This window comes from Phocoena phocoena, chromosome 1 (genome assembly GCF_963924675.1).
Source record: "Phocoena phocoena chromosome 1, mPhoPho1.1, whole genome shotgun sequence".
NCBI classification, from domain to species: Eukaryota; Metazoa; Chordata; class Mammalia; order Artiodactyla; family Phocoenidae; genus Phocoena; species Phocoena phocoena.
Genome location: NC_089219.1, coordinates 13,040,564 through 13,053,206, shown reverse-complemented (window position 1 = coordinate 13,053,206; position 12,643 = coordinate 13,040,564). Strand labels below are relative to the sequence as shown.

General features: G+C 54.2%; 1 protein-coding gene across 1 annotated transcript in view; it reads right to left on the bottom strand.

The window, feature by feature from the left end:
• The window catches only part of LOC136118335 (protein-arginine deiminase type-4-like), a 58,499-nt gene continuing 45,856 nt past the window's right edge, over positions 1-12,643 (bottom strand). Inside the window, 7 exon segments of the mRNA XM_065871643.1 lie at positions 1-475; positions 1,770-1,931; positions 3,032-3,102; positions 4,205-4,328; positions 4,423-4,579; positions 5,259-5,413; positions 5,616-5,723. Coding sequence (XP_065727715.1) covers positions 242-475; positions 1,770-1,931; positions 3,032-3,102; positions 4,205-4,328; positions 4,423-4,579; positions 5,259-5,413; positions 5,616-5,723 — 1,011 coding nt within the window. The 3' untranslated portion in view covers positions 1-241.

The window sequence follows — 12,643 nt, the reverse complement described above, 5'->3', positions numbered from 1 at the left end:
AACGACTAGAGCTTTAATGGACATTCAGTAACTTCTCAGTGACCACTTTCCATCTTTTTCCAAGGGCCTCAAGCTGCCAGTATTGCCACCCCACTGAATGCTGAGGGACGGGGGTGGGCAGGGTGAGTAAGGGCTGTAGAACCCTGACTCCAGGCCCCTGAGCAGGGCAAGGGTCAGACACTGTTGAGTGGTGATAGTGGGCCATTCATGCTGGGGCAGGGCTGGCAGCGCTAAGACGGGTCTAGGGCACCATCCTCCACCATTTGAAGGCAAAGGGCACCCGGCGGATGTTGGCACAGGAGCAGAAGTCTCCGATTTCAGTCAGGTAGCAGTCAAAGTCGTTAATGAAGGTGCACTGGAATCCCAGGGGCTCTAGCAACTGGCGGATCTTTTCCTCCAGGCAGCAGGCACCATTGATCTGGGGCCCAAAAGGCTTGGGGATGCCCAGGTTCTGGCCCATCACGACCATCTGTAGCTGTCAGGGAGGCAGTTAGGATTGAACAGGGGTCAGAGCCGTGGAAGAGAGGCCCCTGTCCCTCTTCTAAGGAAGGAAGGCCACTGGGCTTATTGCAAGGGAAAACCCAGCTGCCTCTGTGGTTGGGCTAGACCAGGAAAGACAAGCACAGGGTACCCCGAGAAGCACAGGGTACCCCTCCTCCAAGCCTGTGCTCAGACAGACATGGCCAATCCATCCGAGCAAACTCCACCCCGCAGCACAGGGTACCCCTCCTCCAAGCCTGTGCTCAGACAGACATGGCCAATCCATCCGAGCAAACTCCACCCCGCAGCACAGGGTACCCCTCCTCCAAGCCTGTGCTCAGACAGACATCGCCAATCCATCCGAGCAAACTCCACCCCGCTCTGCTTAACCCTCCAGTGACTCCTGATATATTTCTCAATAGCAAAACCAAAATCTTGCCCAGCTGAGGTCTGCCAACTTCCCTGTTGCGTCCTCTGCTGCGTTTCTCTTGTCCTGGCCTTCTAGTCTCGTTTGTGCCATAATCTTGCCTACCTCTACTGGAATGCTCTCTACGCCCGGCTTTGCCATTGGACTTCTGTCCATTTTTCACATCTTAATTCTAGCATCTCTTCTCATAAGCAGCCTCTCCCACCGTTACCCATGCCTCCCTACTCCCAGGGCCTATGTAGCCTCCTACTGCATGCCCAGAGGGCCTCACTGGTCTTGTAGAAGAGAACCCTGTGCGATTGAACGCAGGGCCTGTGTCCCCGGGGCTCAGAGAAGAGGCCTGCAAGTGTTTAAGGACTTGATGAGCCCAAGTGTCTCAATTCATTCTAAGCACCTACGTGAGGGCACAGTGGTGAGAGAAAGGTCAGATGTAGGCCACGGTTGGAAGGCTTGGCCTTAGCAGCGGTCTCGCATATACCCACACCCCCAAATTCCCAATTCCTGTTCTAAATAGGGTGCTGCCCAGATACATGGACAGGAAGCTGAGCCCATGGTCTCATGGCCAGCAGACAGCTTTACCCCCTCCTCTCTGGTGGAGCCTAGCGTCCCCGTCTGTGAGGTGGGCCCTTGGAGTTGGTCCCTGTTTGGCAAGTCGTCCAGCCTGGGCCCCCGCCCACCTGCTCCCTGGAGGGGTCTTCTCTGACTGGGGGAGAGAAGGGCTTTCACCTCTCTTCCTCTCAGGCGCCACTGTCTGCTGGGCCCCGCCTCCGTAGTCTAGCACCGTGTCTGTCAAGAGACTGGCCAGAGTCGGCCAGACTTCCCCCAGCCCGGGGACACCCAGCCAGCACCCTGCGCCCCTCACCAGGTCAGGGAAGTAGGGCCTCGCGTAGAGTTTCTCGGTCTGCTCGCTGGAGGGGATGTTGGCGATATGCTCCAGGCAGAAGAGCTGCGGGATGTCGATGATGTCCTGCTCCTCCAGGCCCAGCTCCCTTTTCAGGATACTGCGGTTCAGGTCGATGCACTTCTGCGGGGCGGGAAAGGGCTGGGAGGGCAGCGAGTTTGTCGGGTACCAGCTACCAGCCCGAAGCAGCTGCATCTCCTCGGCACTGACTGCAGGCGGGGAGCCATGCAGGGCGGGGGCCGGCGCTCTGAAGTCGGGGCTCAGAGCAAAGGCCTGGTCTCGAGAGGCCGTGATCCCTCAGCCCATCAGCGCCAGGGCAGCCCCTAGTCCTAATTCTGCAGTAGCATGGGGCCCCTTAGCCCTCAGTCCTGGCCAGAGTGGGGGACCTGGGCAAGGGCAAGAACAGGTCCTCAAAGCCAGGCACTTGCTCCCATCCTGAGGAAGGGACACCAGCAGTGGACTCCCGGAGCACTTCCCAGCCCAGACCAGCTAATACCCAATGCCTGAGCATCTCCTTAGGTCTTGACATAGGGCTCATGACCTCACACCCACGGTGCATGCCACCAGGGCTCAGAGATGCTGTTTGGACCCCCACCTGGCTGCTGCCCATCCTGCCGTGCCCGGAGGCCTCCCCTGTTTCAGCAAAGGTCAGGGCACAGAGCTTGCCTTGGCTGGGAGCCATAAGGACTCAGCGGACCAAGCGATTTTGTGCTGACGGGTGACCTTGGGCCTGCCATCGTCCTTTCTCCAGGCCGTGGCTTCCCCGCTAGAAGGTATTTAATTTCTGGAAAATTCGCTTCTCACAGCCTGTGATTCACATTTTAAGGGACCTGAGGTGCTGGGTGATTCTGACTCTGAGCTGAAGGGCCGCTCAGAAGTGGCCCTGATATGTTCTCTGGTACCCAGAGCTTCCTAGAGAAGCCAGGGTCGGGGAGGTCTTCTGTCGGGAGGTTGAGCTACAGCACTGTCTTCGGGTCTAACACTAGGTGACCTGGGGTTCAAACCTGGTTCCCCAGTTCATCGGCTCAGGCTGGTGGCTTTCTTCCGAGCCTTGCTATCCTCATAGACAAGGTGGGTTTACTTCATAGGGTTATTTTGAGGATTAGAGTAAGGTATCGTGTGTGATGCTTGGTCATAGTTATTGCTCAGTTAGGGACCCGTTGCCAAGGCGATCCCTGCCTCCCCCTGCCTTTTGGAGAAGGTCCCCAATCCTTGGCCCCTACCTCCACGTAGGCGTTCTGCTTCCTCATGTTTTCATCAGCCAGAAGTTGATTGATGGTATTGGCCTCCCTCCCTGTAGGAAGGAGGAGAGGGCGGGCAGGCCTGTGGGCCAGGGGGCGGGCCATGTGGTCCAGGGCTGGGCAGACTCCAGTCCTGGGCACAGATGACGGGGTATATTCTCTGGCCAGTGACGACGGTGGGTGGCCTGTCTGGCCTCCAGGGACCCATTCTAGGTCAAACGTCACATGGGGGGACTCAGCAGGGTCCATGAAAGCGCAGGAGGACTTCCACCGCCGCAACCGGCCACTCGGTCCCGGGGCGGAGGGGAGGAGCCCGGGATCGGGTCTGAGGCGGGCAGCCTGGACCAGGTGAGCAAGTACCATCGGCCCCCACTCACCCGGGCACCTCCATGCCTTCTGTGTACGGCCTGGCTACCTGCCACGTATGATCTTGCCCGGGTTATTTAACTTTGTTCTTCAGTTGCTCCACTTGGCCATCAGCTGGGATAACACAAGGTCTTTGGTGTGTGACAGGTGGCTCATACTCAAGGTCGCCTTCCATAAGCCCTCCTAGAACCATGAGATCCTGGGCCCCACCACAAGATTTGATCTGAAATTCTGCATTTCTCACAAGCTCCCAGGTGATACTGAAGGCTGGTGGTCCTCAGGCCACACGTCGAGAACTTCACCCCCTCCCCCACACTCCCTTTCTAGGTCTCCAGAAGGTTTAGAACAGAACTGCTGTGGCACCAGGCCCCACAATCTCTGCTTGTCCACTTACGTCTTCCTGCGGGGTGACCAGGAGACCCTGAAGTCCCAACACCCAGGTACTTAACCCAACCTTCCCCGAAGACATCCAGACACCAGTGTTGGTAGCATCTGGTTTGTCCCCCACCGCACGGAACCATCCATGTGTTAAGTTCCCCTTTGCATATGTTCTGGCAGCCTCTCAGCCATCCCAGAATTTCTGGCTGATCTGCCTGTCCTGTCCCAGTACCACCAGAATTACCCTGAAAGAGAACAAGATGTTCTAATACGGTACATTTCATGCTTTTATGCTTCCCTAGGATCCTTTTCTATCAGGAGGAACCAAGTAGAAATGGTTCTCTAGAAAGGACATCTGGGACCAAGGAGCTGCCCTCTATTGCGGAGTGGTGGGGGGGGGGGTCCCCTTACCATTAGAAAGGAGCTGATCTTTTCTAATCCCTTCAAACAGACGTGCGTCTCCATAGCCTTCCTTCTGTTTCTCCTTGAACAGTTTGTAGCAGGAGCTGGGGCTGGCCAGGAGCAGCCAGAAGTCCTGGGAATCAAAGAACTAGGGTCAGATTCTAGCTTCCCTTCCAGAAGTCTCTGAAAGAGGGTGGGAGACATCCTCACCAGCCCCCAACACAGACCTTTTTGTCCTCCACCTTGTACTGTGCAGGGATGAAGCACATGAACTCATAGGCATGGCCGATCATCAGCCAGTCGGAGAAGAGTTCCACTGGGGCCTGGACTTGCTGGGCATAGAGGAAGTCCCGGAGGGTCTTGCTCAGGTTCCGGCAGTCCTTGCTAAAGGGAAGATGGAAAGAACAGCCCGTGAGCTGGCATGGCCCAGGTTGGCTGCCAACAACTCGGTGAGTGCCAGGCTACCTTCGGGTAACTGGCTGCTCTGCCCATTGGCTGGTCCATAGGGGGGTGGGGTGGTTATGAAGGATCCCTTACCACTGTAGAGCACAGGGAACTATATTCAATACCTTGTGAGAAATCATAATGGAAAAGACTATGAAAAAGGATATGTATACGAGTATAACTGAGTCACTCTGTACAGCGGAAATTAACACCACATTGTAAGTCAACTATACTTCCATAGAAATTTTAAAAAGAATCCTTTACTCTGGCTCAACTCAGGACTGAGCCATTGGATTCTGGATAAAGACTGAACCCTGTATTTCCTGGATTTAGATGAGCGGCCACCAAGAAATCTAGCCACACATCTTGTGGCAGCAACATTGTGTTGGATCGATAGGCATGCTTCAGTGTAAACCCTGGAATCACCGCTCCATGAGCGGTTTGTCTGCTTTTTCTACCTCTAGTCTCCTACACGAATCAAAGGTCCTGACTTGACGGTTTAAGGTCCAGAGCAGATGACCTGATGGGTCAGGTGGGAATCAGGTGGGTCCAGGTGAACTACAGGAGTCCCTCCCTTTGGTTTTAAGGCATCTGGCCACTACCTGGCCTCTTGCCTCACCTGGGGTAAAAGCTGCTGCCAATGAGGATCCTGCCTAGAGGGTATTCTTTCCCTTGGGCCTTGACAGGTGGGGACACCATCAGGTTCCCAATGGAATCTATGCTGGCCACCGTATGGTCCTGGGTGCGTTGGGTCATGTAGCCAACCCCAGGGCTCTGGAAGGAGACCCAGCAGGGGCAGGGTGTTAGGAGGGACAGGCGTTAAGCCTCAGTCTTACCCCATTCCAGACTCAGTAGATTCCCACACCCCCTTCCCCCAGAGGCCACCTGGGCCCTCTCCCCTGGCACCCATCACTTCCAGCAGGCACCAGGCCTGAGAGGTTGGACCAAGTTCAGATCAGTCAAACCGAGCCCCCACCAGTGAGTATTTCATGGGGAAATCGTCGAGCTTGGGGAGCCGAGGGGTGTCGAGGACCAAGGAAATAGTCTTGTGGGGAGCCTGGGTATAGCAGAAGGCCATCTCATCCTGGAGGACACAGGGAAACAAGTTGTGAGTTTCTCTCGCTCTATCAGCTGCTTTCCCGCATCCAGTTTTCCAGCCACAAGTGCTCCCTGTACACGGGCCACCTCCAGAGAGCAGGTACAGGGAGAACCCCCTTCTTCCTGCCACCTTCTGCTCAGCCCTCAAAACCCTGCGCAGGCATCCCCCCCTTCTTGGGGATTTTCCCTGGCCTGTCCTTCTGTTCGTCAGGTTTAAAACCTGATGAGCCACCTAAGATTCTTCCTCCACTCGTCCCCTGCACCGAATCCATGAACAAGCCTTGTGGGCTTTATTTCCAAAATATGTTCCAAGTGGGCTCCTCTCTGGTACTATTCAGGGGAAGCCACCTGGGGAACACCACCTCTTCCCCCTGTGACTGTCAGGCCCTCCAATCAGCATCTCTTCTATTCCTGCCCCTTCCTAAGGCTGGCGCTCTATTTCTCAGCCAGAGGGTCTTTTTAAAACCTAAGTCAGGGGCTTCCCTGGTGGCGCAGTGGTTGAGAGTCCGCCTGCCGACGCAGGGGACACGGGTTCGTGCCCCGGTCTGGGAAGATCCCACATGCCACGGAGCGGCTGGGCCCGTGAGCCACGGCCACTGAGCCTGCGCGTCCGGAGCCTGTGCTCCGCAACGGGAGAGGCCACAGCAGTGAGAGGCCCGCGTACCGCAAAAAAAAAAAAAAGAAAACAAAACCAAACCTAAGTCAGAACGTTCAACTCCCCTGATTCATACCATTCAATGTCATCTTGTTTGGTTTTGCTTTTGCTGCACTGGCCCGGCTCGCGGGCTTTTAGTTCCCCAATCAGGGATCGAACCCGGGCCCTTGGTGGTGAGAGCACAGAGTCTTAACCACTGGACTGCCAGGGAATTCCCCTCGTCTTGCTTGGGATTGGTTTCTTCTCTTCCTTACCTTTGTGTAAAAGGTCCCCGATAGATAATTTAGCTCTTACCTGCCTCTGACGGTAGTTCACTCTGATCTGGCCACACCAGCTTTTCTGTTCCTCACATGGTGGATCTTCAGTCGGCCGTTTCTGTGCCTGAAGGGCTCCTACTTCTAATCCATCCCCAGCCCCAACCTTTGCACGGCCAGCTCCTTGCTTCCCGCATTTGAAGACGTTCCTGACCACGCAAAGCGCCGAGCTAAATCTAGTAACTCACTAGATCATATCATTTTCTTGCTTTCATGGTACTTAGAGTTCTATCACGGCAAGATCAAGGGCAGAAGTCGGCCCCTTTCTCCTTCATCACTACTACTTAGGTCCTCGTCATTTGTGACTACAGACCAGACCTCAAAAGACTGGGCTCGACACTTCCTGCTCAGCCAGGGTCAAGCTGGACCCTGGGGCAGTGCCCCGGGCCTGCCAGCCTGTAGCTGGAGGCATCAGCCCCTCAGACACCTGGGCCTTAGGGTTAGGTGTTCTGTGGTCTCGAACGTGTACATTTTGGAATGGGAGGAGGTTGGACTCTAAGCGTTACCCCTTAGTGGCTAGGACTTGGGCAAGTCATTTCATCTCAGCCACCACTGACCTCCTAAGAACAAAGCCGCCCCTGGTTAGTCTTAGCTCTGCTGGAAGGCTGAACAGAAGCTGGTGAAGTTTGTTGTATGTGCCACACATGGTGTCTCCCCCACCCCTCCCCCACAGGTAGGGGATTACCTGGAGCCACCTGCCCAGGCGGTTGGGGTCCTCGTAGACAGATGCCACCTGGATGTTACTTCTCTCGCTTAGCTCCATCACTGTGTTCACGAAGCCCTGGACCTGCAGCTCTCTGCCACGGGAAATAAGCTGGCTGTAGAAAGGCCTCCAAGGCTCCCCAACTGGTCATGACCTCTCTGTCCCAGGGGAAGGGGGAACCTCCTTCTGGTCAGGAGAAATGATGCCCCTGCCCATGAGGTAAGCAGAGCTGCTGTCCCCCCACTTCATGGAGCAGCAGCTGGTAAACTCAGGGTGTGCCTTGCCCGGAATCACTTGGTTTAGCTCATGGCAAAGTCAGGTCAAGAATTGCTAGTGTCTCCTTAAAAAACTAAAAATGGAACTACCATATGACCCATGATTATGGGTCATAATTATGATCATAACTCAAAAAGATACATACACCCCAACGTTCATTGCAGCACTATTTACAATAGCCAGGACATGGAAGAAACCACCTCTGTTGTCCCATCAACAGAGGAATGGATAAAGAAGATGTGGTTACATATATGCAATGGAATATTACTCAGCCATAAAAAGAATGAAATAATGCCATCTGCAGCAACATGGATGGATCTAGAGATTGTCGTACTGAGTGAAGTAAGTCAGACACAGAAAGACAAATAGCCTGTGATATCGCTTATATGTGGACTCAAAAGAAAAGGGTACAGGTGAGCTTATTTACAAAACAGAAGTAGAGTCGACGGTTGCAGAAAACAAACTTATGGTTACCGGGGGGAAAGGGGAGGAGGGGTAAATTGGGATTGACATATACCTGTTACTATAAGTAAAGTAGATAACTAATGAAGACCTACTGTAGAGCACAGAGAACTCTACTCAACATTCTGTAATAACCTATACGGGAAAAGAATCTAGAAAAGAATGGATATATGTATAACCGAATCACTTTGCTGTACACCTAAAACTAACAAAATTGTAGATCAACTATACTCCAATAAAAATTTTTTTTAAATTACTAGTGTCAGTCTCCACTCTCATGTCCTAAGACCCTGCTTGTCCCTACTCTGCAGTCACATTCCACTCCCTGCCCCAGTGATCTAGGAAATGCCCCAGGCTCTCCTGCCTTGATCTACCCAGAGGGCTGACTCCTCTCACCGCAAGAGGGCTGTACTTTTCTCCCGAGAAGCCAAGAAGCCTAGTGCCCCCTTGAGATGGCCAGCAAGGTTGTCATATTCATATGGCTGGCAGGGGTGGGTCTTGAGCCCTGAGGTCTTAGTGCCATCATGTATAGCACCAGGCTTACAGGTCCACAGTGTACATCCATTCCTTGTTGGAGAGAAACAGTGATGTTTGGGGCTGATGTTGAGACCACCCATTTTACCAACAGGTCCTCATGAGTTGAATGCCAGCAAGGTCACCATTGGGAAGTGTAAAGAATTTGGATTCTAATCCGGGTCCAAAACTTGAAGTGCTATTCCATTCTACCGTTCCAAAGAACCTATTTTTCGATTCTACACAGACAAGACTGCAGGGAACTGGCCAGCCTGATAAGGTCTGAAACAGTCTGAGATGTGTGCTGGGGGAGGAAGTGTAGCCCCAGTCTGGTACACCATCTGTGGCAAAGCTGGATCAAGCCGTGCCTGAATACCACCCTTATGGGAGAGTCTTAGAAGATCAGAGTCTCAATAGATGCCTCCTGTGAGTGAACTTCTGTCTTCAGATACAAAAGACAAGAAAGATCTTATACCTGGATATCAGTTGTCAGCAAAATCCCTCAAGCTCTTCCCTTTTACCTTCTCATTCTGAAGCCTGGCATTCCTCTGTGGACCCAACTCCCTAGCAGCCCTCCCGTGGAAGAGCTATTTCTCTTCTTTCCCTCCACTGAGTCTGGAGGAGGGATGGACGTACTCCTTGCCATGAGGTGCTACAGCCAGGCCACCGTGACCTCTTCAGATCCTTGACTTGACAAGGTCTTATTATTTCTACCCTCCCATCCTGATGGTCACACCACCTCTAAGATCAACTGTCCAGTTCCATCACCTCCATCTTCCCTGCTCACTTTGGTCCCTGGGCCAGCAGCTTGATATCACTGTGATGCCTGGCCCTCAACTGCTTTTATTCCCATCACCCCGTGTCTTTTCTTTCCTCCTTATCTAACTTTGAGTCTGTGACACATCATAATTATACCCTTATCCTTCCCCTTGGCCTTATCTGCCTGGAAAAACTACAACCCTGCTTAGATTCTGTTCTACATTTCTTCTTCCCTAGAGCTCATTACCAAAAATAGTTGGAGAAAAACCACAGTGACGGTCCTCTAAGTTGGCAACTTCAACAGGTCCTTAGCACCAGACAGCATCCTACCACTAACAGTTCCTCTAGTCAATTTGCTCCTGGAAAGTGGGTGAGCTGTCCTACCTATTAAGGCCAATGTGACCTGTTTGCTTTTTCCCCACCAAGTTTCCCCCTTCTCTGCTGGATCAAATCCATTAGCATTATTCTTTGCTTCCCTTAAAAAACAGCCTTCCCTTTCCCAAATCCCCTTCAGACCACTTCTCTGGCGTTTTGCAGAGTACTCCCCTCCCATTCATTCCTTCGACGCAATTGTGACCCCACCGCACTTTCAAACCCACCACTCAGGATCACGCTCTGCACAGTGGCCTCCATCTTGCCAAACCCAGTGGGCACTTTATTCTCCTCGGAATTTCCCATGGTTGGCCTCTTACCAGGTATCACCCTCCCCTCACCTCTGGGTCTCCGCTCTCCTGGTTTTCATCTGAACTTCTTCCTTCTCAGGCTCCTTTGCTAGGTTCTTGTCTGGAGCCGAGGGTTCGACGGCTCTAGAGCTCACTTCTCAGCATCTTCTCAGCATCTTCCCAATATATTCCCTCCTCCTCTGAGCTCAGCTAGGCCTGTGGCTCTGAATACCCACAACGTGCCAGGGCCCCCCCATCTCCAGCTGCCAGACTTTCCCTTGAGCTCCAGACACTTAGAAACTTAATGGGTGTCTCTAGCTTTATGTCTCTAGAGCCAAAGCACCAATTGACCTCCCCCCGCCAAGGCAGGGTCACCGCCATTCATCTCGTTGCATACCCCAAACCCAGGGGACACTCCTGTTTCTTTGCATCCCATCCCTCAGCTAACTTGGGGGCGGGGGAGCCTACCTTCCAAGCAATCCTGAATCTAACCACTGCGCTCCCACCGCCCCGGCCCGAGCCATGGCTACGTCTGGCCCACGTGACCGCAATGGCTGAACTGATTCCTTTTATTTGTACCTCTGGTTTTCCACGTGGCTGGAGTGGTTGTGCAGGACCCTGGATGGTTTCCCACGGGTTTTACCTGCCACAGTCTTTTCTCCCCTCCTCCAGCCGCATAGCTAGAGGTCGTTCCTGGCCTCCCTGCCAGTTAGGTGTGGCCTGCGCCTCTTCAGGCCATTGGCACGTGAGCAGAGCAATTCAGGAGCCTTCCAGACTCCAGCAGCGACAAATGGGGGTGGCTTTGCCTGGACTTTGGCTCTTCCCCTTTCCTAGGGGCCAGGCCTCAGAAGTGCCTGTGCTCAGCCTCCATCATAAAGATGAAGCTGTGGCCCCAGGGGAAAGCATTATCACAGCCTGAAAGGAACCAGGGCCCCTGACTGCCACCGTGGGCATCTAGGTGGGAGAAAGTTGACTTTAAACCACTGTCTGGGGGTCCGTTACAGTCCCGGAGGCTACGCCCTAATACGCCGAGGCCCTGCTCACCTTGCCCTGTCGCCCCTCCCCCTCCTCCTGCCTGCTCTCTCCTGGTTCTGCAGGCTTCCCTGCTGTCCCTATAACAATCTCATCCCTACCCCTACATCCTTTTACCTGGCTTTATAGCCCTGGATCCTACCCGAAACCATGCTGTTTGTCTGTCTCCCCTTAAGACCAGAGGGGGACTGCCGTGGTCACGGCTCCAGCCCTAGCCTTGTAAGTATCCAAACAAGCATTGGGTGGCTGCCTCAGGTGGAAGGATTTCACATTCCTGGTGAGAAGTCTAATCATCTTTACCCACCCCGCCGACAGACAGGAGAGCCAGCCAGTTATAGAAACGACCTGGCCCAGGCAGCCTGAGGGTTTCTTACCTGCACAGGTACACCTCTAGAGGCATCTGGGTGCTGGAGACAAAGACGCAAGGAGCTACCCGGAACACCACGGTGTCTTTGTACACCACGGTCTCTGGAATCGACTGCGATGTAAGACGAGGTGCTGCTGGTGACCTGGTTCCCCATCCACCTTCTCCCCCTCCCCCACACCGGGCCTCCAGCTGCTCAGCCCAGCCCACCTCCACGCCCTTACCTGTCCTCTACAGGGCTCTTACCCGAAGGTGACGTGACACCCTAGCTCCACCCACTGTGCTCCCATTTTCTGCCCAGATGTGACAGGTCTCCCTTCCCCCACAGTCCCTGCTCTGAGGGCCGCTCTTCTACCCGGGGATGTACCAAGTCTTGAGACTCTTCCACCAGGGAGGCCGAGTAGGAAATCAAGCCCGAGAAGCTGGCGGATGGGAACTCTAAGGCTTCAACGTAGAAGGTTTCCTCCAAGTCATTCTCGACGGGGGCCAAGTTGTAGGTGTGCTGGTCAGGCCCCAGCACCAACTCGAAGGTGCTAGAGCCGTCTTCTAGGAAGGAGAGAAGGATAGACCGGCTGCTGAAGGAGGCTGGTGCCCATCACCACACCCAATGGCACGTTCCTCAGGTCAGAAGTCGGGCCGGGAGTCCCAGGAGAGCGGGGGCCAAGACGGCTTTTCAGCCCCTAGGTTCCTGGTATTTAGGGCTTAGTGGACAGCAGGTGTTTGTTCACAAACGGGGGCCAGTTACTCACTCTTCAAAGACCTGTTGGGAGCCGGGACTCAGATAAAAACACCTGCCTTCAAGAGGTGAAGGCTCATGGTGGTTCTACGCTTTGGCCAAACTTGGGGAGAATATCATAAGCCTTCAAGACGAGAAGCTGTACAGAGATAGGCTTGGAAGCCTCACCCAAGAAGTCCGACACAAGCTGCGGCCATGGCCTGCTTCACCGGCCCCTTGCTCTGGGTTGCAACACAGTGATCACCCGAGGGGGGCTGTGGCTCGCCTCGCAGACTGGCTCCAGGCGGTTCTGCAGAAGAACCTCGTCGCAAGGGCTAGGGGTGCTGGCTGCAGGCTTGGCCTTAGCGTGCGGCAGGGCCAGCTGGACAGCCCCAGCGCTGGGGATGTACCTATGCGGCCTCCTGCTTCTAGTCTGCCTGGAGGCTTCCTC